The 22,119-nt window shown below is 40.5% G+C and overlaps 1 protein-coding gene across 3 annotated transcripts; it reads left to right on the top strand.

The window, feature by feature from the left end:
- The first annotated feature begins 7,396 nt into the window (after nt 1-7,396).
- tomm34 (translocase of outer mitochondrial membrane 34) lies at nt 7,397-17,045 on the top strand. Of its 3 annotated transcripts, none has more exons than XM_033627229.2 (8): nt 7,397-7,532; nt 8,877-9,026; nt 10,037-10,136; nt 10,607-10,759; nt 12,092-12,264; nt 12,617-12,764; nt 14,575-14,701; nt 16,797-17,045. In XM_033627229.2, the coding sequence occupies exons 2-8, from the start codon at nt 8,897-8,899 to the stop codon at nt 16,896-16,898; spliced, it is 933 nt and encodes a 310-aa protein (XP_033483120.2). In that variant the 5' UTR covers nt 7,397-7,532; nt 8,877-8,896; the 3' UTR covers nt 16,899-17,045. The 3 variants fall into 3 exon arrangements, with proteins under 3 accessions (XP_033483120.2, XP_033483118.2, XP_033483121.2); XM_033627227.2 differs by having other exon boundaries at nt 7,504-7,650; XM_033627230.2 differs by lacking the exon at nt 7,397-7,532 and adding an exon at nt 7,751-7,856.
- Nucleotides 17,046-22,119: the final 5,074 nt, after the last annotated feature.

Here is a 22,119-nt window from a genome sequence, read left to right on the forward strand (position 1 = left end):
TTTCAGTCAAATGTGGTTTCAGGGCATAGACTGTGTAAAAGAAGTGGAAGGAACCACCATGACGTCACCCACTGGCTTGTGAAGGCCTGTTTTGAAGCCTCTCATTTTGGCATTTGGCCATCGCCATCTTGGTTGTTTGGAGCCAGAAGTGACCATATTTGGACAAGAGAGTGGAGCTGTAAAGCAGTGAGAGGTTGATCTGACTAGGACCCTACAATACCAGAGTAGCGACTCACATTGGTCATGTGGAAAGTTGGTCACGTGCCCTCTAGTGGCGGGATAGCATGTTGCATATCCGACCAAGAACTGTCTGAACTTCAGTATTGCTGCATTGCTGCCAACCAGGAATTCTTGTGCGTTTCCAAAGTCAAGCAAACCTAAAAGCATAATCTACCATAATCTACCGTAATAGGAGTATCGGTGACCCGTTTACAGGTAAAAAAAAACAAAAACAGTTGTTTTCATCAACTTACAAGCAAGTGCGCGTCAGACATACTGTAAGTGAATGGGTTTTCTGGTCGGGAAGGTAATGCCCTCATGCCCCACTAGAGGGCGCGTGAGGCTTAACTTCAGCATACCACAGGGGTCAATGGAAGTGTCGTCACTCTGGTATTGTAGGGTCCTAGATCTGACTACTGCGGGATTTATACTTGCGTGTCAGCTCTATGCAGAGCCTACACACGTGGCCTACGCAGTTGTGAGCATTTATACTTGTGCGGTGGTGTGTCTGTGTCACTCTGCAGTTACACCTCCAGAACACTAGTTTCTGTGCTGTAAAGTTTAGTTGGTTCAAAACACATTAAACACACATTAAACATGGCTTAATAGAGACAGTTTCAAACACAGGTACACAAATCAGCTTCACTATAACTCACAGCATTCACAGACAAACACTTGTCTTTATCTGGACACATTTTCCCCACAAATGCAACATGCTAATGTTATTAGCACAAGCCTATGGCATTTTACATTGTATAAATTAGCCTGGCAGCTAGTGGGCTTTTCCTGTACTCACATGAAGCCAGGGACAACAGCAACATTAAACAAAGGTAACGTTACAAAATTCGGCTCAATTACAACTCACAAGGTTCACTGACAAAACAACTGTCTTATACTAAACACGTTTTATACACAAATACAACATGCTAACGTTATTAGCACAAGCCTATGGCATTTTACACTGCATACATTAGCCTAGCCACAAGCTGAGATTTCCTCTGCTCATATGAAGCCAGGATAAATCACACACAAGACTTAAAATGCTATTTTTTGTGGAGGCTTTATTGTCTTCACAATTCATTGTTTCTTATCTGTGAAATTAAAGTAAATAAAAGCTTTGTTTCCACTGAGGGAAATGGTCTCAGCTTACAGAAATAGACAGGAGGTCTGCGTCGCCGAGATATGTAGTTTCATTTCTGAGGAGGTGAACGTCAGGCTACAGTTTAGACTCTACGCCGTGGGTTCGGCATCAATTCAATGCAGAAGTATAAATCCCACTTAAGAACTCAAGCAAACCACCATGGTAGTGACGTGTCAGTCACAAGGTAGCCATGCCCTGAAGCATACCGTGTTATTGTCTATTTTACTCTAAGTGGGACCATAACTTACTAAATGAACATCATGCTGTACTGAAGAGGACATTAAACTAGTGATTGAGGCCATGAACTCATCAGGAAAACCTTTACTAAGGTAATAAATCAAGTGAGTAGTAGAGTCATTCTCTCAGAGACAGTAGAGTCGCCATCTAGTGACCATTAAGGCACTTCTGCATTAACTTCACTTCTCAGACCCGGAGGCTCAGTGTTACCGACTTGTTTCCAATGAAAGTCACCAGCACAAGCTCCAAATGTTGCTGAAAGTCACAAGATGTTGTCATATGCTCATTTGCATATTGGTGGTGTCATCATGTGTTAATGGAAGCATTAATACTCCACTGAATTAGATTCAAAACATTTGAGTGGCATGAGAGCAATAGCACTTACACTACAGTGCTACAGAAGTCGCAAAATTTTTTGCCAGTTGCATTTCAGAAATAAAGTCGCAAGGGTCTGAAAAGTCACTGAATCTATAGTGATAAAGTTGGAAACACTGCAATGCTACATTCACTTCTTTATACAGTCTGTGGTGCAGGGTATAAAAAAGCCGGCTATGCAACTAACAGTTGGGATTTTTTGTCAGAACCAAACTTATTTGTTGTTTGCATTTTGGTCTATTTTGTGCTACAGCCGCTCCGACTTCTCCTTGTATGGTGCTCAATATTTGGGTAAAATGGGAGCTAAAGAAAAGAGCAATCGCCTTTAAAGTCATGAGTTGGACCAATACTTGAAATATCATTAGAATACCTGGCACTTCCTTTTAGAGGAGGACAGAGAGGTCTCACTCCACTGTTTCTTTGTTCCCAGGAAGAGTTTACAGACCCACTTCCTGATTTAACTCACGGAAACTGTTAAAAAAGGGAGGGTCATTACGTCAGTGACAGCATTCAAATTTTGCATTGGTGCAAGACTTTGGTGCCACTTCTATTGAAGTCAATGGGGCGGCATGACAAGTCTCACTCTAATCCATCATATCTTTTTTTTGTTTCACCTTTGACTCAAAAATGTATCCACTAAATAAAAAAAACACACATTACGTGATGTCGACAGAGTTTTTTAATCTAAACATACAGATTTGATTTCCTTGTTATTGGTCTTAAACACATCATGGCTCTGTTCGTTAGCTGCATATAACTCAACTCAAACCCATTTGGTCCAGTACATCATGATACGTGACCAAACGGGGCATGTTTGACCTGTTATCACTGACCGGACTGCAAATTACCAGTCACTGTGCAGCGTGTGCTTGATGTTGCTTTGCTCTCCAGATCAGTCGCCTGGGTGAGTGCAGTGTGACCATAGCCGAAGGAAGTGCTGTCGAAAGGTGCGAGAACAACACCCATGTTATTGTAAACTGCCATTGTCGCACATGTTATTCAGTTATGCTTCAGTGACAGCTAATGACATGAGAAAACAAGGCAAGACAAATTGATTTGTAGCCCCGGTCAAACACACAGGCAATTAAAGAAAAACAAGGCGAAGATTTGTCAGAGCAACTTTACAAAAGACAATTAAAAAATGACGTTTAGTGCGGTCAGAAGTTGCCCCAAATTTAGTAAAGTGAATAAAAAGCTAAAGAATTATTAATCAGTCAAAGTGAGTAATTGTCAACCTGCGCCCTATTTTCCCATGTTTTTGTGTCCAAGTGACTGAAGGGACAGTTTTTTAAATTTAAGTATTGAGTGAGTGCACAGCAGCGAAACAGGCTGCAATGTGACCACTCGGGGTAGCTATGCAATGTCACTTTATGCCCACTGTAAGTGTTTGTTTTTGCCACTGACAGGCTCGATTGTTACTGTAAGTGTCTGACAGCATTATGGAAAGGATCCCTACAAAGACAGGCCATTTTTTAAAAGTATAAGATCCTTTTTGTTTAACCAGAATGTGCTCCACAATCGCTATCGCCAAACCCACCAGACTCCATGTAAATAAACAGTTATTTTATCATCATAAAACACACTTTATTCAAAGTGAACAGAAACAAAATAAATCTCATTGGCTCATCCTCATCCTTTCTCTCTTCTGACATTCACCAACTCTGGTTTGGTTAAGATAAGCAGATAAATAAGGGATAAATGGATAAATTAAGGCTCTATTTTAACTGCAGCTTAGGGCAACAAAAAGTTTGTCTTGGCTGCGTCAGTACAATGGACAACCAAAAAAGGGACGTCAGAGGCGATACCTGCACACAAATGCAACTGGGTTGGACGGCCACAAAAAAGTTTGACAGGTTGACATCAATGAAAAAAAAAATAGGTCAGTTTATTTAGAGACATTTTTTTGTATTGCTCTCATTGATCCGGGTTTGGTGATGGCGACCGGGGCTTTCTGGATAAATAAAAAGGATCTTAATTGTAGGTTTCCAATCAGTGAAGCCATAGCTTGACGCTCCAATCATCCCCTTCATCTTAATCCACATGTGCAAGAAAAATTCACTGAACCGCTCAGTAAAGTTTAACAGTTTACTTCAAAAGTTAAAGATGGTACAGAAGCAATCATCTCTCTCCAAATCTAAAATCATCCAGAAAAAAGAGGTGAAGAAACAGGTGAAGACATAAGAGATAAGAGGTCAAAAACTGTGTGGCTCATCTCTCTACTGCAATCAACTCTCTCAAATCCAAAAACTCCTGCTATTACTGGTGAGAGTGTAAGGAAGGGGCAATTAAAGGTACAATGCAACAATAATAGGACCCTCATCTTAAAAGTTACACATGTAAAACTGCATTTAGGCTCCTACATTAATCCTTAACGAAAAGGTCTATCTCTGTAGGGAACGATTCCATAATTCTATCAGGCACTTATAATAACAAACGTCTACAGCATGATGAGGATTCATACAATTTTAAAGCTCCTGATTAACAAAATAAAATGTTTTGACAGACATGTTGGAGATACAGTGTGATGGATTTCTTTCTTTGTCACAAACACAACATTTTACAAAACACAACAACATTTTAGGAAACACGACATGTTTTGTGAAAAGTTGTCCTCTGAAATGTCATTGTGTTTTGTCCCTTCAGGGCCACTGTACTTTAGGTACAGCTCCTAAGAAACTAACAAAATCAATACATCTGAAGTTTGGTGATTACAGGGAAACATACAGTCGATGTAATGACACTTGAATATAACATCATAACACCTGTCAAACACACAGGCAATGCAAAGTGCGCAAAACAAATTCTGTCAGAGTAACATTTCAAAATACAATTTAAAAAATTACGTTAAATAAATGCAGAAAATCAGCATAAATAATAACAGGAAAGCAGTTTGAGTGCAGTCAGGAGTCATCCCAAATTTAATAAAGAGTATGAATGGCTTGAAGCACAGTGAATCAGTCCAAGGCAGATGAAACAGCAGATTTTACCTGAGATTTGAAACAACAAACTGAAACAACGCGAGATTTCCTCCTTAACATTTCCTTTCACTCAGCCTGTTCTCAAAAATAGAAACTTACCAACTGCTGCCCTCTGTCTGATGATGCGTTCAAGGCAGTGGGAAAGATGGACTACTGACAAGTTTTCACCTCGAGAATAAAACAGGACACCCTCTAATTTAACAAACTACTATTTGTTAAGTCACAAAATATAATGTGTGTTTCTATTTTATATATTTATTCATATATATATATATATATATTGGAGTCAGACCTGTACTCTGTAAGAACTTAGTTAACATTGTTCATGATTAGGTGCTCCACACTGACTGATGAATGTAAATCATTTTCAAATCAATTATAAATGTAACCCTTTATTGTTTTAACGTCTACACTGTTTTATGTTTTAGATTTTTCGGTTTTCGCTTGTATGATTTTCTTTAATGAGTGTTGCTGGAGGGAGCCTGAGATTAAGATTATCACTGCCAACAGCTGCCTCTCGTTATGAAGGATGAAAAATGACACAAGTATTAATAAATACAGGAATAAATAAAAACAGATATGAATAAAAGAAGAATAAATATTGAAATATATCCATAAATAAATAGATATATAATTAATTAATATAATAAATGAAACTACTTGATGTTTATCATCACCTTCTCAGCACAGCAGAGGTCTTCTCTTACAAATGTGTTAACTTGTTTAATTAATTTCCCACATTTTTCACATCCTTTTTCAAAACAGTTAACACAGATCTCATCGAAAGACCCAGAACTCTATTGGATTAACTACTGATTATGAATCTCTGATGCACCTGGGTGAAACTCCTTTGCACAACTCTTTAATCAGCAATCAGTCCTCATCCATCTGTAGAAGACACCACCTCTGCGTTGCTGCTTACAAACATGGATCAAAGAGGCCTCTTCAGCATGTCTGAGATCCAAAAGTATAGAAACATCACTGGGTAAAAACCTATTATAAGGCTGCTGTAGCCCAGCGTAAAAAAATGACAGTCTGGATGTTTCTTTATTTATTTTTAAATTTGGGGAAATATTTTGTGCAACTCTGTCTCGACTGTGTCTTCCTTGCAGGGCCATAGATATAGACAGTGCAGACAGTGGTGCAGCTGAACTGGGGCCCACAAATGATTCAGATGGTCAAAATAATAATTTTCTTTTCTTTTTGTGGGTAGAATAGTCAGCAGTAATCTATAACAACATTTAATGCTTATTCTACTGAAACTATAAACTCTCAATAAACTTTATATACATATTAAAAAAAACGGATAAAGTAAATTAATAATTTGTTTTTTTTATATTTTTGTCATGTACAGGTATGCAGTGATGATTGCTGGGTAACATGTATGGTAATGTTGTCGAAAGTCAAGTCTCTATTTGATCATGTAACAAGACAATATGATACAGCAGCTACCTTACGCCACTGTTGCTGTGGCGTAAGGTAGCTGCCATGGGCCCCAGTGCATGCTAGGTACTAGTCATGAAGCACACACGCACACACACACACACACACACACACACACAGTTTTAGGTGTACATACTGAATATTTTATCTACAATGTGTCTTACTGTTGCTTTATCTTATATCCACTTGCAGATGTGCACAGCTTGTCAGTCTGGAGAGATTTTGCACCTAAACTAGTTGCTGTAAATCATATGGTCTCATTACATGAGACTTGATATAGGACGAGATTACATTACATATCTGTATATGACAAAAACTACAAAAGAAAATGGGAAATTATTAGTTTAACTAAAGTTTATTCAGTTAAGTTATAGTTTTTTTATAGTTTATGTAAAATAAGCACATCATTTTGTTACAGATTGATGCTATTTTACAAAACAAAATGATGTTGCCTTTTTGAGGGCATATATTAAAAACTCACCATTTTTGATTTAACATGAGTTCTTTGAACAGTGTATAGGTTATGTGTATGTGTCTGTTTCATTTATGATTTATTATAACTACTTGTATTGTCTGTTACATTCTCATGTTTGGGAGAGAAATACTTTTCATATCAGAAGAGAATTGAAATTCTAGAGGGGAGGTTTTCACCATAAGCTCCGTCGTGTTTCTTACCTCTCCAACACAATGCCTGCCATGTGTATGTCTATATACTTGTTTTAAATTAAATATTGTGTGCTAATAAAATTCAAATTCAAACGGGTGCATATCTCCAGGTGGTAATCGGGCTCCTCAATGTTCCATTTGTGCTCCTGAGACTACGTCCTTGCACATTTGACTCTCTCAACAGGTGTTATATCCATTTTGACCAGCAGAGGGCGCAGTATGTTCTCCAAATCCTACAACTTCCACATGACTTTGAACGCAGCTTGAAAACCGAAGCGAAAGCGATACAGTAGTGACTCCCCCCTCAGCCCTTCCTCCTCCTCCTCCTCCTCCTCCTCCTCGTCTGGCCTCAATAAGCAAACCGAGAAGTTACCACAAGTTACTGGCAACTTCTCCGCTGCACCTTCTCCACCTTAAACACACGCAGAGGACCGGTCCGACCCACCTGGAGGGAGCAAGTACACAAGAGTAATGTCAGTATTAACACCGTACACAGCGGGTACAGATAGTTTCAGGTGCCGGTAGTCGGTTAGTGTCGTGAAGAGGACTAACGTTACTCGCTGCTTTGCTTTCTCTCAGAACCGACAGCCGGTAAGAAGCGTGAGAGCCCCCTACTGTTAGCACAGCTAGCTGTATGAGTGTGCTAAGTTAGCTTGCTAGGTTAGCTTTATTTAAACAGCGTTCGAATGCGAGTTAGCATGAGTAAGCTAGCGAGCTAGAACTTAGCAGTTAAGCTAGAAAAGAGTGGAAGTAACGGCTAATTTAAACAAAAGACAACTCAGGAACATTACGTCCAGGTGTGTCTTCATTTAAAGCCAACTTTTAGTGTTATTTTGGACACAAACGGTCGTAAAGAGCTAACGATAATTGAAGCTACCCGGATAAAACAACAACTACTGGCAGTTTAAGCTAACATGTATCTTGGATAAGTTAGCATACCGGAACAGTAACGTTATGGATAGGTAAACTGTGTTAAATTGATTTTAAGACAAACGCAGGTAAATTATATATGTGGACATCATTAGCAAACATAAAGTCTCTATTTTATATTCACAATGTATTGTGTCCAGCTAGCTAAAACCAGGTCAACACAACAGCCCTGAAATACATTTTACCTTAATGAATTTCATTTTTGTTGTAACTGTTTTATATTAAGGAATGTAGTAGATATTAGAAACACCTCTCAGGAGCAGTACAATTAAATAGCAGCACAAAAGCCTTCAGATTTATCATAAAGGTGAAATTAAACCTCTCTAAACCAGAACATACAAGCTTTAACCAGGGTACCTAATATTCTGGCCACTAAGTGGAAGCAAAGTGTGTAATGATATCTGCATATTTTAACATGTTTTAACCACCATTTCTTGTCTTATCTATGTTGAGATGCAGTTATTATTTAAATTGTGATGCGGAGCAGTTAAATCTGAGTGAGCAGGTGTGGAGCTCAGGAGCACACACTGCATTTGATTGACACACAACATTTGTCACAGCTGAAGTTATGTGAGTGAAACCCCGTGGCCTGGTAGTAACAGAAAAGCCAGGGGTAGGCAACCTGTGGCTCCGGAGCCACATGTGGGTCTGTAGCCCCTGTCCAGTAACTCCCTGTGGCTTTGACCCAAAAGTTATATGTAAATGATTAACAGTTATTTTTTATTTATCAATTTTATAGGCCTAAAGAAATTCTTAGATTCTCCAATTGTAAGAATGTTAAGCCTATATACCTATTAAAAATGTTTTAACAGAGCCGTTTGACTCTGTGATTATTTGACACAGACTGTTTTCATGTGCAGATGGTAACCAGTGTTTCATCTTTTCAGATAAGCGTCAAAAAGACGAGATGCCTCACAAACACAAGTCCAAGTCCTGGACGGAGTTGAAACAAACTGGGAACGATAGTTTCAAGGCGGGCCAGTATGGAGAGGCCACCAATTATTACAGCCAGGCCATCAAAGAGCTGGAGAAGTCCAGTAAGTGTTGCTTAAATATGACCTGTTTATTGTTTATTTATTTGCACACATAAAAGGAACAAATTATAGATTCAGCACAAATACTCTATATAGAGAGGGAGTTAGAGAATGTGCAGGTGAGGTCGGGGACCCAAGGAGCGCTTTTAAATTACACTAGTAGTCTACAATGAAAATTCAGTCAGTAGTAGATGATACATTTATCTAAAAAGATAAAATAGAAAATAGCACAAATGGCACAGAGGTCTTCCAGAAAGGAAATGTCTTCTTCAGAAGAACAACAAGGACACTATCTGTCAGCTGCTCTGGAGACCCAGACCTCTCACCCTGCTCAGCACAGACCAGATCAAGAAGGATATTCAGAAATACTGAAAGATCTTTGAGCAGAAGCATCGTCTGAGCCAGTCCAAGGCCTCCAAGGAGCTGGTGGACAAGCGCAGGTCCATGATGGAGGACTACCGTCACTACTGTGACCACAGTGCAGCAGACCTGTCTGGAACAGAAGAGCATTCGCCTCGAGCTCAGGAGGAGTGGAAACGGATGAGCTGGACATTAATGTGGACGACTGGGAGGAGGAGACCATTGAGTTTTTTGTCAGTGAAGAAAGCATTTCCCTTGGAGCTCTATAGCCATAAATATGAATATATACACATTACAAAGTCCAGGATATCCATATTTTGTGTTGAAACATTTATATTTTGCGTAGTGTTTTTATTTTTGTTAGTATTTGTGTTAGGTCAGAGGCTCTGTACATGAGGTCTTGAATATTTCCCAATGGTTAAATACTACACAGTGACAAATGACACGCTTGACTACATGGACACCAAACTGATCCTTTAATCAGTGTTTTATTGTCTCTCTTATTATTGCAACAGTCTGTCTTATTAGTTGGCCTTTTCTCATCTTTCCCCTTATGTGTCCTCTAAAAGGACCGAGCTAAAGGATGTTTGACTCAGACTAAATGACCACTCTGGTGAAGTGCTTCTTTTAAACCGTCTTATTTCTCTCTTAAGATAAAAAGAATCCAGAAGATTTGGGCATTTTGTACTCAAACCGTGCAGCCAGCTACCTGAAAGACGGCAACTGTGCAGAGTGTGTGAAAGACTGCAACACGTAAGTGTTTTTATCTTTTATTTTTAACTACTTATCTTTTATATATCTTTTTTATTACCATTTTACACTGTGTCATCTGTAGTCTGTGATTCTGTGCGGGTGTTTTAATTCTTGTAATTTTTGTTTGTTCGTCGTTCAGATATCACTTTGTTTTAGTTACACCGCACTGTTGTGTGGTGTAACTAAAACAGGATGTTTGTTCTTGTCACATAATTTTCTAATGTGGCTCACATTTGCTTCATAAGTAAACTTGTTAAAGACCCCAACCTTTAAGTTTTTAAGTTATTATCAACCATGAAGATATTAACCTTCATGCCAACAGTCCTTATGTTGTAGTACGGATGTTTTTTAGGCGTCTTTGTCTCTTTCAGTTTTGACACTTGACCTTGTTACAAATGGAAAATAAGCCTGTTCTGCTGTTTTGCTCTTTGTAAGTGTCTAACTTGTGAACTGAACACATTTTCTCTCAGGTCTCTGGAGTTGTACCCGTTCAATGTGAAGTCCCTGCTGCGTCGTGCTGCTGCCTACGAGGCTCTGGAGCGTTACAGGCCGGCCTATGTAGACTATAAGACTGCTCTGCAGATCGACTGCAACATAGCAGCCGCTCACGATGGCACCAACAGGTACCTTGGTTGTAGACTGGATTTATCCACTCTGGGGAATTTATAAGAACTAAAAGTTTGTTTGCTCTGGTCTGAGTGAGGGACCAGTTTTTCAAAATGTTGCATATCACCTCAAGTTTGTCCTGCATTCACATGGCGTTATTTACAAGCAGACCAAAGAGGAAACTGCTCTCTAACTGGTCAGAATTGTCATATGGAAAAACTACTGGAAGTAATCAAAGAGCAGAAAAAGAGTTATGTTACCGAAATAGATTAACGCACCACTTTCCAGTTTCAAAATGGAGGGACTACGCAGGTTGATCTTGGCTCTGTTAGTCACATATTGATTTAGCCTTTTTTAGCAAACAAGATGAAAGGTGAAAGTCAAGAGTTCCCACTTCGCTGCAAAGCCTAGGGAGCAAAGTGTCCTCAGAAGTACACAGCGCAGCACACTGACTAGGAGAAAAACAACAACAAAATGACTACTCGACTTGAAGCACTTGCAGTCGACTTGGGGGGTCTCTGACTGACAATTTGAATCTGTGACTTTCAAGGGCCAGCCCTAATAACAGAGAAGCTCCAGTTGTTGCCATGGTAATTGATGTCCAAATCAGTATTCGAATGGTGAATATATATAGATCAATCCATCTATCGATCATTCATTCATTTTCCATAACTGCTTATCCTGTTAGGGGTCACGGGGAGGCTGGAGTCTATCCCAGCTGACACTGGGTGAGAGGCAGGGTTCACCCTGGACAGGTCACCAGACTATCACAGGGCTGACACATAGAGACAGACAACCATTCACACTCACATTCACACCTACGGCCAGTTTAGAGTCACCAATTAACCTGCATGTCTTTGGACTGTGGGAGGAAGCTGGAGCACCTGACACTGACACAGGGAGAACATGCAGACTCCGCACAGAAGGGCTCCCCACCCTGGGGTTCAAACCCCCCGCCAAAAACTATTTCAATTTGCATCACTATTAATCAATATTAATTATTCTCAGACAGGGACTCTAAAACTTAGCGATAGCTTGTCATTATTTTAGGAGCATCGAATGAAAACTGATGATTAAAAAAGTCAGATTTTTGAGTGTTACTCAATTAGCAAATCTGTATTTCTGGTTGTTTCTGTCCAGCTGTTGGCAAGCTGTTATTGGGGTTTTAATGAGCTGACTAGAATTATATTTGACTATAACACGATGGCAATAATTATCCTTCAGACTGTAATTTCTGATTGTGAAAGTGCACAGGATGTTTTGTCTTTCCTGGCATCTTTCAGTGCACATAAAGGACCGCACAGGGTGTTAAACTCTAGATGTGTTTTCTCCCTATGATTGTGTCTCAGGATGACAAAGGCGCTCACAGAGGCAGACGGTCTGTCGTGGAGAGAAAAGCTTCCTCCCATCCCCACTGTTCCTCTGTCTGTTAGAGAGAAACTGGTCCAACAAGCTGCAGGCAACGCCGCACCACCAAACCCTACACCGAAACAGAACGGCACCAGACAAACAAACAAATCTGGTAAGAAGATTTTATGTTTCCTGTTTTGATTTCTACTCGAGTAAGTAAAATCATAACTAACTGGATGAGTGATTTTTTTATTAAGATAAAAGGACCTAATTTGTGTTGGCAAATGTATTTGATAATAACCAGTTTGAAAGTGACATCACTTCATATAGGATCAATTTGGAGATGTCAAAGAGTCTGATTACTGAGCAGCTGCATGTTAACACAGTCCCTGATTGCCACCAGTAACAGTTTCTTCTGTGTATGTCGTCAGAGTCAGGAGTATTGTCAGAATCTTAAAGGTTGACTTAGATCTTTTTCTTTTCTTCATCTCTGTCCCTCCCGTCATATTTTCCACTCTTGTCAGCTCCCAGTGAAAAAGACATGAAGAAAGGCCAAACCCTGAAAGAGGAAGGCAACGCCCTGGTGAAGAAAGGAGAGCACAAGAAGGCCATAGAGAAGTACACCCAGAGCCTCAAACTCAACCCCACTGAGATCACAACCTACACCAACCGGTGAGTCACATCTTCTTATTTTATCCCTTTAACCTTTTCCACTCCACTAGCTGACGCTGGCATGCTCTGCCAACATCACCGTCTTTCAGAGGGTGTAGTGGGCTGAGTTTAGTTAAACAGCGCTCCAAAGTTAGGCTAAATTTTGGCAAGTGAGAAACTGGCTTAGCTATTTTAATAGGGCTCCCTTGACCTCTCACCTCAAGATATCTAAATGAAAATGGGGTCAATGGGTGACCACGAGTCTCCCCTTGACAGACATGCCCACTTTGTGGTAGTTCTATTCAGCTTTTCCTATGCAGAACACGTGTTTCATTCGGGAGAGACTCGTTCTGAAAGAAAAGAATATTTATTTACATGTGCACATATGTATGAGAAATGTGAAAAGGCTTTGGCGTTTAGTCCCCGTTGTGATGTCATCTATTCCAGGAGGGTGGTAAAGACGTAGTAGACATGAAGTCTAGGCGCTGGTGGTGGTGATGAGATGAAGAGGGAGCTGAGGATGTGGATGTAAAGAGGAGTGGGCTTTTGATGAGCTCGTCCAGTCAGGTGACTGGAGGTGAATGGGGTGGAGGAGAGCATGAAATTTCGTCCTGAAATGACAGCTGACGGGAGCAGAGAGGAGAACAGATTTAAAGTCAGCTGATTTTAGGAAGCAGTGGGAAATGGGATAGGGAGAGAAATGTGAATGAATATAGCATAAAGAAAGTCTTCCTGATTGAACTTGCACTAGGCTTCATCAAATTAACCTATTGTATTTGAATATTTTTGCATGATCGGGTCCATAAACATTATTGAAATTTAAATTGAGACTCTTGTAAAGTCATTGAGCCCAATTTTATCCATATGTGATGATGTTACCTCTCCTTGTAACCATTTGACTGTAGTGAGTCATGTCTTTCAATTTGACATCACTGTGGAAAATGACCTCTTGTGACCTCTAGGATGATCACAGCCTCATGAAACTTTACAATCACAAACTAGAGACCTCAGACATTCAGAGGACGGATGGCTTTCATAGGTATTTTGACAGTTAGAGGGTTCTCAGCTGTTTCCAGAACACAAGTGCTTGAAAGTGTCACAGAAAAATGCCATTCTTAGAGTAATCTCCAAATCTCAAAAGTGTTTGATATCAAATCACAGCATGGATTTTTCTATGGTGTTCCGCAAGGGCTTGGTATCTTCCTGTGGTGTTTTGAAGGGATTTTTCGATCATTTTAATTATTCTCAAGCGGTAAAAAATGCTTAAATTTAAACCTAAGCTGTGTAGCAAATGGCATCAATGCAAAAATTGCTGCCACAACATAGGAGACATAATTAAGCATGGGAATGGCCGTCATATACCTCCATCATAATGTGTTAAAAACCAGTACACTCTAAAAGTTTGAATAGGCGCCTGACAGAAACACAGTGTTTATTTAGATTTATGACTAGAAATACTTGACACACAGAGCTGAGCTGCATCTCAAATTAATCTTCAGGTTCCCAGTTGATGTGAACCACTGCTGACTCACTATCTTTCCCCAAAAATCCCCTGCCCCCCCCCTAAAAAAGACAAAACTGGAGGGGAATGCTGTATACTGTAACCCAGTGTAATAATTATGATAAACAAATACAACCTTTATTCATCAATATGTGAGTGTAATCTGATCAGAAGCTATTACTATTATGTAAAGAATCAGTGCAGATTAAAAGCATCCCAGAGGCAATACACAAAAATAAGTGACCTTCTAGGTTAAAACACACAAGTAGCATATGAGCTCTCTGATGTTTTGATTCAATTGTATTTATTTGTGTGTGTGTGTCTTATCAGGGCGCTGTGTTACCTGTCAGTGAAGCAGTACAAAGATGCTGTCAGAGACTGTGACGAGGCCCTGATGATTGACAGCAGCAACGTCAAGGCTCTCTACAGGAGGGCTCAGGCTCACAAAGAGCTCAAGGTGAGAGCGTGAATCTTCATCACTGCGCCACAGCCCCCGATTCCCACAAGAGAGTAATCAGACGTTCGTTTTTAAAAGCCTCTCTCTCTGGAGGATTTCAGGGCGGGTGACAAAATAAAAGCATTTCCTGCCTTGATAATTGCTGATGTTTCCCCTGGCGGCCTCTCCTCATCAGTATTCAACACACACAGAGGACACGGTTAGCTCGGCTCTCACTGCTCCGTACAGTTGCAACTGTCGATTGTTTTGGAGGTTTGAGTTGTGTGAAAAACGTCCAGAAAAAAAAGCCATGACGAGCTGAGTAAACATAACCCAGCATAAATCTAACATTAGTGTGGCTGAACATGTACCTGGGTATCTTATCTGGATCAGGACAAAGTAGCGGTGGTTGCTATGTCGATTATACGCAATGTATCACGGCTTGTTCCACGCAAGATGTCCAAAATAACGTTTTTGAGAAGATTTAATATTAGTAGTCACACCATTTTTTTGTTTTTAGGCCACCAACATGAGACCTGCTTTGGTGTTTTCGTTGTCTTGCTCTGTCCTATGGCTCTCTCCCTATCTCAAAGACAGAAAGAGACTCACAAACATGACGAGTCACGAACACCCCCCTATCGAGTGTGTTTTTGTATCTGCCGGGCTCCAGGCCACACGACTGTATAGTAGTGTTTTGAAATCATGGAGCACTAATGTGAGTTGTAAATACTATAACTTATGAACTGGAGAGCTGTTAGGTTGTTTTCAGCTCACAGTCACTCATGTTTAACAGTGTGACAGCTTAACTTTAATAGCGAGCAGCAGCAGCGTCTTACCGTCCAACACCGGCACACAGTGAGGAGAAACAGGGCTTGGCAGGGACGGAGCACCTGCTGCAGCAAGCGTTTGGAGCCATGTTGAGTTGACGAGCAGACTTCACTACAAGCTGATTAGCTGTTGAAATAGATGACAGGCCTTATGTTCTAAAACCAGCCGCCGGCAATTTGACCAGCTGAGTTGCAGGAGACACCATCAACCGGCTTGAGTCGAGCTCAGACTGGCCAGTTCACACCGCTGCGAAGTTCTAAATCTTTGGTCTGAAGTGGGCTTAACTGTTAAAAGGAAGCTTCAAGTTCACGGCAAAAACATCAACGAATCACTGATGCAGTGACACGATTCAGCCACTTTAAGTCAAACACTTGACCTGTTTCCCAAAAGCTTCATCCACACCAGATGCAAGTTTGATCTGTTTACTGTCGCTGGGACAAACGTGAGCTTGGTCTCGAGACGCTTCTGGGAAACGCAGGTCTGGTTGATGAGAACTCAGCAAAAACATCAACACTTCTGGCCCGAGGTGAACAGGGGGCTTCGGAATAAAAGCGTCAGATGTTTCGCTTTGATTTATTTGGCTATGACAATATATAACTTGATCCTAACAGTGCTTTATTTATCTTTATTCTAACAGTACGTGACTTTACTGTAACAGTACAATCTAAGACTTTAAACCTTTTTGCGGGTCCATGAACGCAGTGTGTGTGGAAATTGGAAGGTTTTTTTTTCCTCAGCAGCAGTTTGTTCAGTTTGTCGACTGTGTAACGGGATGGAAAGTCTATCAGTCGATCAGTTTTGGGTCGAATCACTTAGAGCTAATCGGCTCAGATTAGAGGAGCAGCAGCTGCAGAAAGCGAGTGAAGCCAAATCCCTACTGCTGAAGCACAGGTTAGACCAGGCACTAGATGGCGGGGTGTGCGGTTTGTAAGGGAACGCAACCTGTTTTATGAGCAGGTTGGAAAAAACGATAGACGAGACATGTCAGCTGTCTGTCCCACCAGTAGACACTGACCTCTGGTGGCCCATGTTTTGCACTACAATACAGTGCCTCAATAAGGCATCTCAATATTAGCTAAAAAGAAAGATGAGCGTCTGTAGTTTTGATGCTACTGAAAATCACACTGTCAGATTTCTAAATACCCTATCGTGCACACGTGGTTTAAAAACAGTGGAGACACCTACATCTCTGAAATCAGCCTGAAAATTTACTGTTTCATTTCAGTGTCAGCGCTCTCCTCAACCTCGTTTTGTTTTTAAATCTAAGTCCTCTTTGTACGTCCTGCAGAACATCAAAGCCTGTGAGGACGATCTGAACAGCCTGCTCAAAGTGGAACCAAAGAACTCTGCCGCCCTGAAGCTGCTGCAGGAGGTGCAGAAGAAGAAATGACGACACATCAGGGACTCTGGAGGCAGCGGTAAGGATCTGTCACTGCACTGCGTACAGAAAGGAGAGGACGACGAATCACTGATGCTTTTATAAGAAGATTTAAAAAAACAGCCGAGCAGTGACACGATTCAGCCGCTTTAAGTCAAACACTTGACCTGTGTTTCCCAAAAGCTTCATCCACACCGGACACGTGTTTGATCTGCTTACTGTTGCTGGGACAAACGTGAGCTTGGTCTTGAGACGCTTCTGGAAAACGCAGCTCCGTTTGATGAGAACTGAGGCGCCTTGGCCATGTTTGTATTTTACCAGTTCAAGTCACTTAGTATTTATGTTTATTTATAAGAGGTGAAATTATTGACACACATCATAGTTCTAGCTGAGAATTAACCTTTACCGTCATCACTTGTTAAACTTCAGCAGGTAATCAGCCGTCACGTCGAGCTCCAAAACCTAGATGTGTTAACATGACAAGCTTGTTCTGCAATCACATGACATCAGGTCATGTGATCCAGCTCCACAGACACATGAAGTTTATGGCTTAAAAATGTTCTGACATTAGAACTGAATTAAAAAGATGAGGTAATTAGTTGCAGCTCATTAGGTTTCAGATAGGAGTGGGTGATATAGCAATCTGTCATGGTATATATTGATCAAAATGTATTGTGATACAGTCAGGGTTAGGAAAATAAATTGATAAAGGCCTAATACAAGTACAGTATTATTTCTTTTATTAGTACTGTCTTGTCGATCACCTTGTTTTGTCATTTTGCACAAAAGGTGCTATATAAATAAAGTTTATAAAGAAAACATTTTACCTGTTGAGACGTTTATATCGTCCCATGGTTTACGTCATATTTAGCAGCTCAGGTTCTCGTTGCAGTCAAGGTAATCGTTTGTTACTGCCAATAACGATATTCTGGAAACTCAAGATGACATTTTCAAGTTGCTAGTTTTGTCTGACAATCCAAAGATATAATTTAACTAGCGCATAAAACAAACGCCTTTAAATGATATTTTACAGAATGCCGTGCAGTGAAAATAACACAATCAGTGAAATTGGCAAACAACCTAAAAACAGTCTCTCAACTTAAATTTAATCTGCTCCTTATCGCATCAAAGCTTAAACTGTGTACACCAGGTCTGAAGAACGCGTGAGGTACCCACATTTATAAATATCAGTTTGTGTGTGGCAAAAGGCGTACGCATGGTTTTTATGCACACACATCATTAATGCACCTGGTCCCTAGTGTGTAGGATGTAGCGGTATCTAGTGGTGAAGCTGCAGATTGCAACCAACTGAAACGTCTCCCGTGTGCCAAGCGTGTGGGAGAACTATGGTGGCTGACGTGAAAACAAGAAACCATCTTGAGCCACTGTTGTGTTTGTCTGTTCTGGTCTGCTGCAGAACAACATGGCGGACTCCACAGACGAACATAACGAAACATAAACGGCTTATTCGAAGGTAAAAACACAGTGATTATTGTTTTCAGGTGATCATACACTAAAGAAAACTTAGTTATGAATATTATAGTCCAGTTCTCCTCACCTCAAAATTCAACCAACCCGCCCATCCAAACTTTGGTGATCGTAAAGGTTTATTCTGTATTTCATTGACAAGTTAACGACCATTTTTCACATAATGTTCTACACTCAGGTAGTTAACTTATTTATCCTATATTTGGTTTTCTGTACGTGTGAATGTGTGTCTTTTTCTCAGTGGACTGATATTCATGCCGTGTTCACGTCATATGGGATGGATTGTACTAGAGCTGCAACTAAAGATTGTTCTCATTATCGGTTACTCCGCCCATTATTTGTTAATAAAATGTTAAATTGTGAAATGAGACGAGTGTAATGTCCCGGAGCTCGAGGTGACATCTTCAGGTGGTTTGTTCTATCTGACCAACAGTCCTGAAATCCAAAATTATGTAGTTTATTATCAAGTACGACAAAGAAAAGAAGAAGCTTGAAACCAGTAAAAGTTTGTCTTTTTTGCTTCAAAAAACCCACTAAAATAATTGTGCAATTATTAAAATAGTTGCCAGTTAATATGAGGGTTCCCACATATTTCATGGACACAATTTCCAAACCTTTCCATGACTTTAAAGACCCACAATAATGATTTTTTATTTCCTTAGTTATCTGTTGATCGACTGATAGTTACAGCTCTAGAGATTACCATGTTTTCGACTTGTAAACATTTACATCGTCGGGCAACATGGGACGATTGCACTTAGTTATTGTTTACCATGCCATGGCAATATGGCACCATATATGTTTATTACCTTGAACGGCAGACTTTAGCAGACATGAGACGTCCACTTGTGCACTTCTGATTATTCTGGACGACTGATGTGAACTCTACTTACAACTCAAACCAGTAGTTATCATAATTCCGATATGACTTGAACGTAGCATCGCAAATTTGTTCGTCAGTATTGAAGACGGCGGCATCCTCAAATCCAGAGTCTGTCAGAAACAAAATGAAGTGTTCTTACCTGCTTTCCTGCCTCGTTTCAGACGTCTGAGACACACCTGTCACTCCACTGAGTTATATTTTTTGTGCTTTTAGGATCAGAGCTTCAGTTTGAAAGACAAATATGTGAACCAAGTGAAACTATCCTCAAACGGGTCATTATATTCACAGTACTGTCACAGTCTTTATTTCATCGCTATTATTGTGAAACAAAATCTCATCAGTGATCCTGCTGCAGCTTGACAGTCTCCATCCTGCCTGAAGTGCCTGTCTCCATCCTCTGTAGGTTTCAGCTCAGATGTAAAACGTCAGTTTCTGGTTTTAAGTAAAACAGCAACTCCGAGTACATGTGTCATGCAAGGAAAGCTTGTGAAACACATCTACACTTACTCATGTCTGCGCCATTGAGCCAAAAAGCTGCACAGTGCTACCACAGCCTGATGCTATTGGAAACAGAGATCTCTTATTTTATCTCACTTTTATCACCTTTCTGCTGTTTCTGTAATTTGCTGTTTTGTTTCTGTTGAACTGCTTCTGTTTTAACTGCAAATAAACATGAAATAAAAACACAGAATAATCCTGTCTTTTCTTCATCCTGAATGCAAATGTTCTATACGCAAAGTATCAATGCCCACTCATGTCTGTTTGGTTTATATGAAGCTACATCCTATTTAAGGTAGAAATATCACACTGTAACGTCGCCTTGCTGTTCTGTATACGAGGTATGATCGCAGAATGGGAGGACAGAGGTAGTAAAAGCAGAGAAACAATAGCTGTATAAATGGGATAGCTGGCAGGGTGGGATCGTGGGTGGCACCGGCATGACGTTTTGATGATGTGTTGTGTGTGCAACCCACAGTGGGAGATTTAAAAGTAGCTGATAGCAGTTAGTGGCTAACGTAAAGAAGAACAGTGACTGAAAATGTCCGCAAATAGGGAAAACAATGAGGTCTGAGAGCTCCTTACCTCCAAGCAGAGGACGAGATCAGCCGCCAAATAACAGGGATGGTGAAGGTTTAAAAAGAGCTGGTGATGCATGTTACATGTCAACATTTTTGATTCTGCAATGACAGGATGCAATCTATAATCACACGCTGACATGGTACGATGCTGCTGTCGTTTGATTCCAAGTAAAAAATGTGGAGGTGGCATTAAGAGTGGACTTCATGGCGGCGCTACAGCACTATTTCTGTGTAAAAAGGGTAAAGGTGGGCTGGTTTCAACTTGTTAAGCACTTTATTGACGCCTTGAGGGGTCAACCAAACATATGTGTTTGTTTCTAGCTGTGGTGCCGTGTTATTGAGCTTAGTTAGCCGACGCTATGATAGCTTTGGATGGCGTTCAGTTGAGGTGCTTTGTGGCAGGTAGGGGACGCACACAAGCCTGTGACAGCATACCAACGTTAACAAGCACTTAAGCCACACTTTAATGGTGACTCGGCAATAACGTAGCTGGTCATACTGATGCTGTCGCTCGTAGTGTGAACACAGGCAGCCGGCCGGCCTGACAAAGAAAAATTGCAGAACATATCCCCACTGTTGGATAACATATCTAATATCTATTACATATCTGATTCTGTACAAATGCCGACAGGAGGATTGTAGTAACTATGGACAGTCTATGCTAAGCTAACTAGCTGCTGGCTGTAGCTTCACATTTATCATACAGACATAAGATGTTGTAGTCATGCCCACCCCCAAAATACATTTTATATCAAAATACAAAATCTGCTCGAACACAGTGTCACTGGTGTAAAAGCAGCTCAGTGGTATAAATGCAAAATCTTGTTTAAAGGAATTCAGCCTCAAAACCAAAAGCACACTTTTTCTCTTCCCTGCAGTGCTGTTCATCAATCCTTGTTCGGGTGTGAGTTGCCCCGAATGTTGGAGATATTGGCCATAGAGATGTCTGACTCTTAAATACATTGGAATTAGATTGTTCTTGTCTTGTGGTGCTCAAAGCACCAAAGAAATACATTTGGAAAAACTGACTGTATCACCACACAGAAGGAAGCATGGATTTACTCATGGATTAACTGCATCTTCCTCGGCTGCGCTGTGATGTTAGCTAGCTCAGAGGTGTTAGGTGAGCGAGCAGTAGATGCACGCTTCCTTCTGCGTGGTGATACGGTTGGTGGGTGAAGTTCGATAGAAAGAAAATAGTTCCTACATCAAACTGCTCAACAAATCTGTGGATTTTCTTGAGTTACTGTGTCATGATTTCTGGAAAGAGACACTGCTGTTGACTTTTGTTTTTTTTGGCACTTTGAGCACCCTAAACTGAGTGTAATCTAGTTCCATTATGTTGGAGAGAAGGCAGACATCTCTACACCCGATATCTCCAACACTCTGCAACTCACACTGAAACAATCTAGATTGATAGCTAGCACTACAGGTAAGATGAAATATTTGTATTTTTGATTTTAGGGTGAACTGTCCCTTTAAGGACAGCCCTGAACGTTCTCATTCTTCCTGGGGGTGTGGATTTTGGGAATCTGTATTGTTTGTTATTCTTTTTAAGTATTTGAACTTCTCCCTCCTCTGTTAACACAGACAGCCTCGAATTGAAAGTGCAACTAACAGATTAAGATAAGAGATATTTATGTTGGCAGTAAACTCAGACATGACTCCTTTGGCAGATCCGGTCCAACTCAAACAAAGGGATGGGGACAACCTCAGTTTAGAGGAGAAGGTGCTTACTGAATGAGCACATTACAAATGTTAATTTAGTCAGAACTACAGCTAA

The sequence above is a fragment of the Epinephelus lanceolatus genome, chromosome 1, assembly GCF_041903045.1.
Source record: "Epinephelus lanceolatus isolate andai-2023 chromosome 1, ASM4190304v1, whole genome shotgun sequence".
NCBI lineage: Eukaryota > Metazoa > Chordata > Actinopteri > Perciformes > Serranidae > Epinephelus > Epinephelus lanceolatus.

Bases quoted from the DNA above. Each gene is read 5' to 3' on its own strand.
- tomm34 (XM_033627229.2), top strand. From the start codon at position 8,897: ATGCCTCACAAACACAAGTCCAAGTCCTGGACGGAGTTGAAACAAACT. The intron at 10,137-10,606 runs GTAAGTGTTTTT...ATTTTCTCTCAG, and splicing joins TGTGTGAAAGACTGCAACAC to GTCTCTGGAGTTGTACCCGT. The intron at 12,765-14,574 runs GTGAGTCACATC...GTGTCTTATCAG, and splicing joins ATCACAACCTACACCAACCG to GGCGCTGTGTTACCTGTCAG.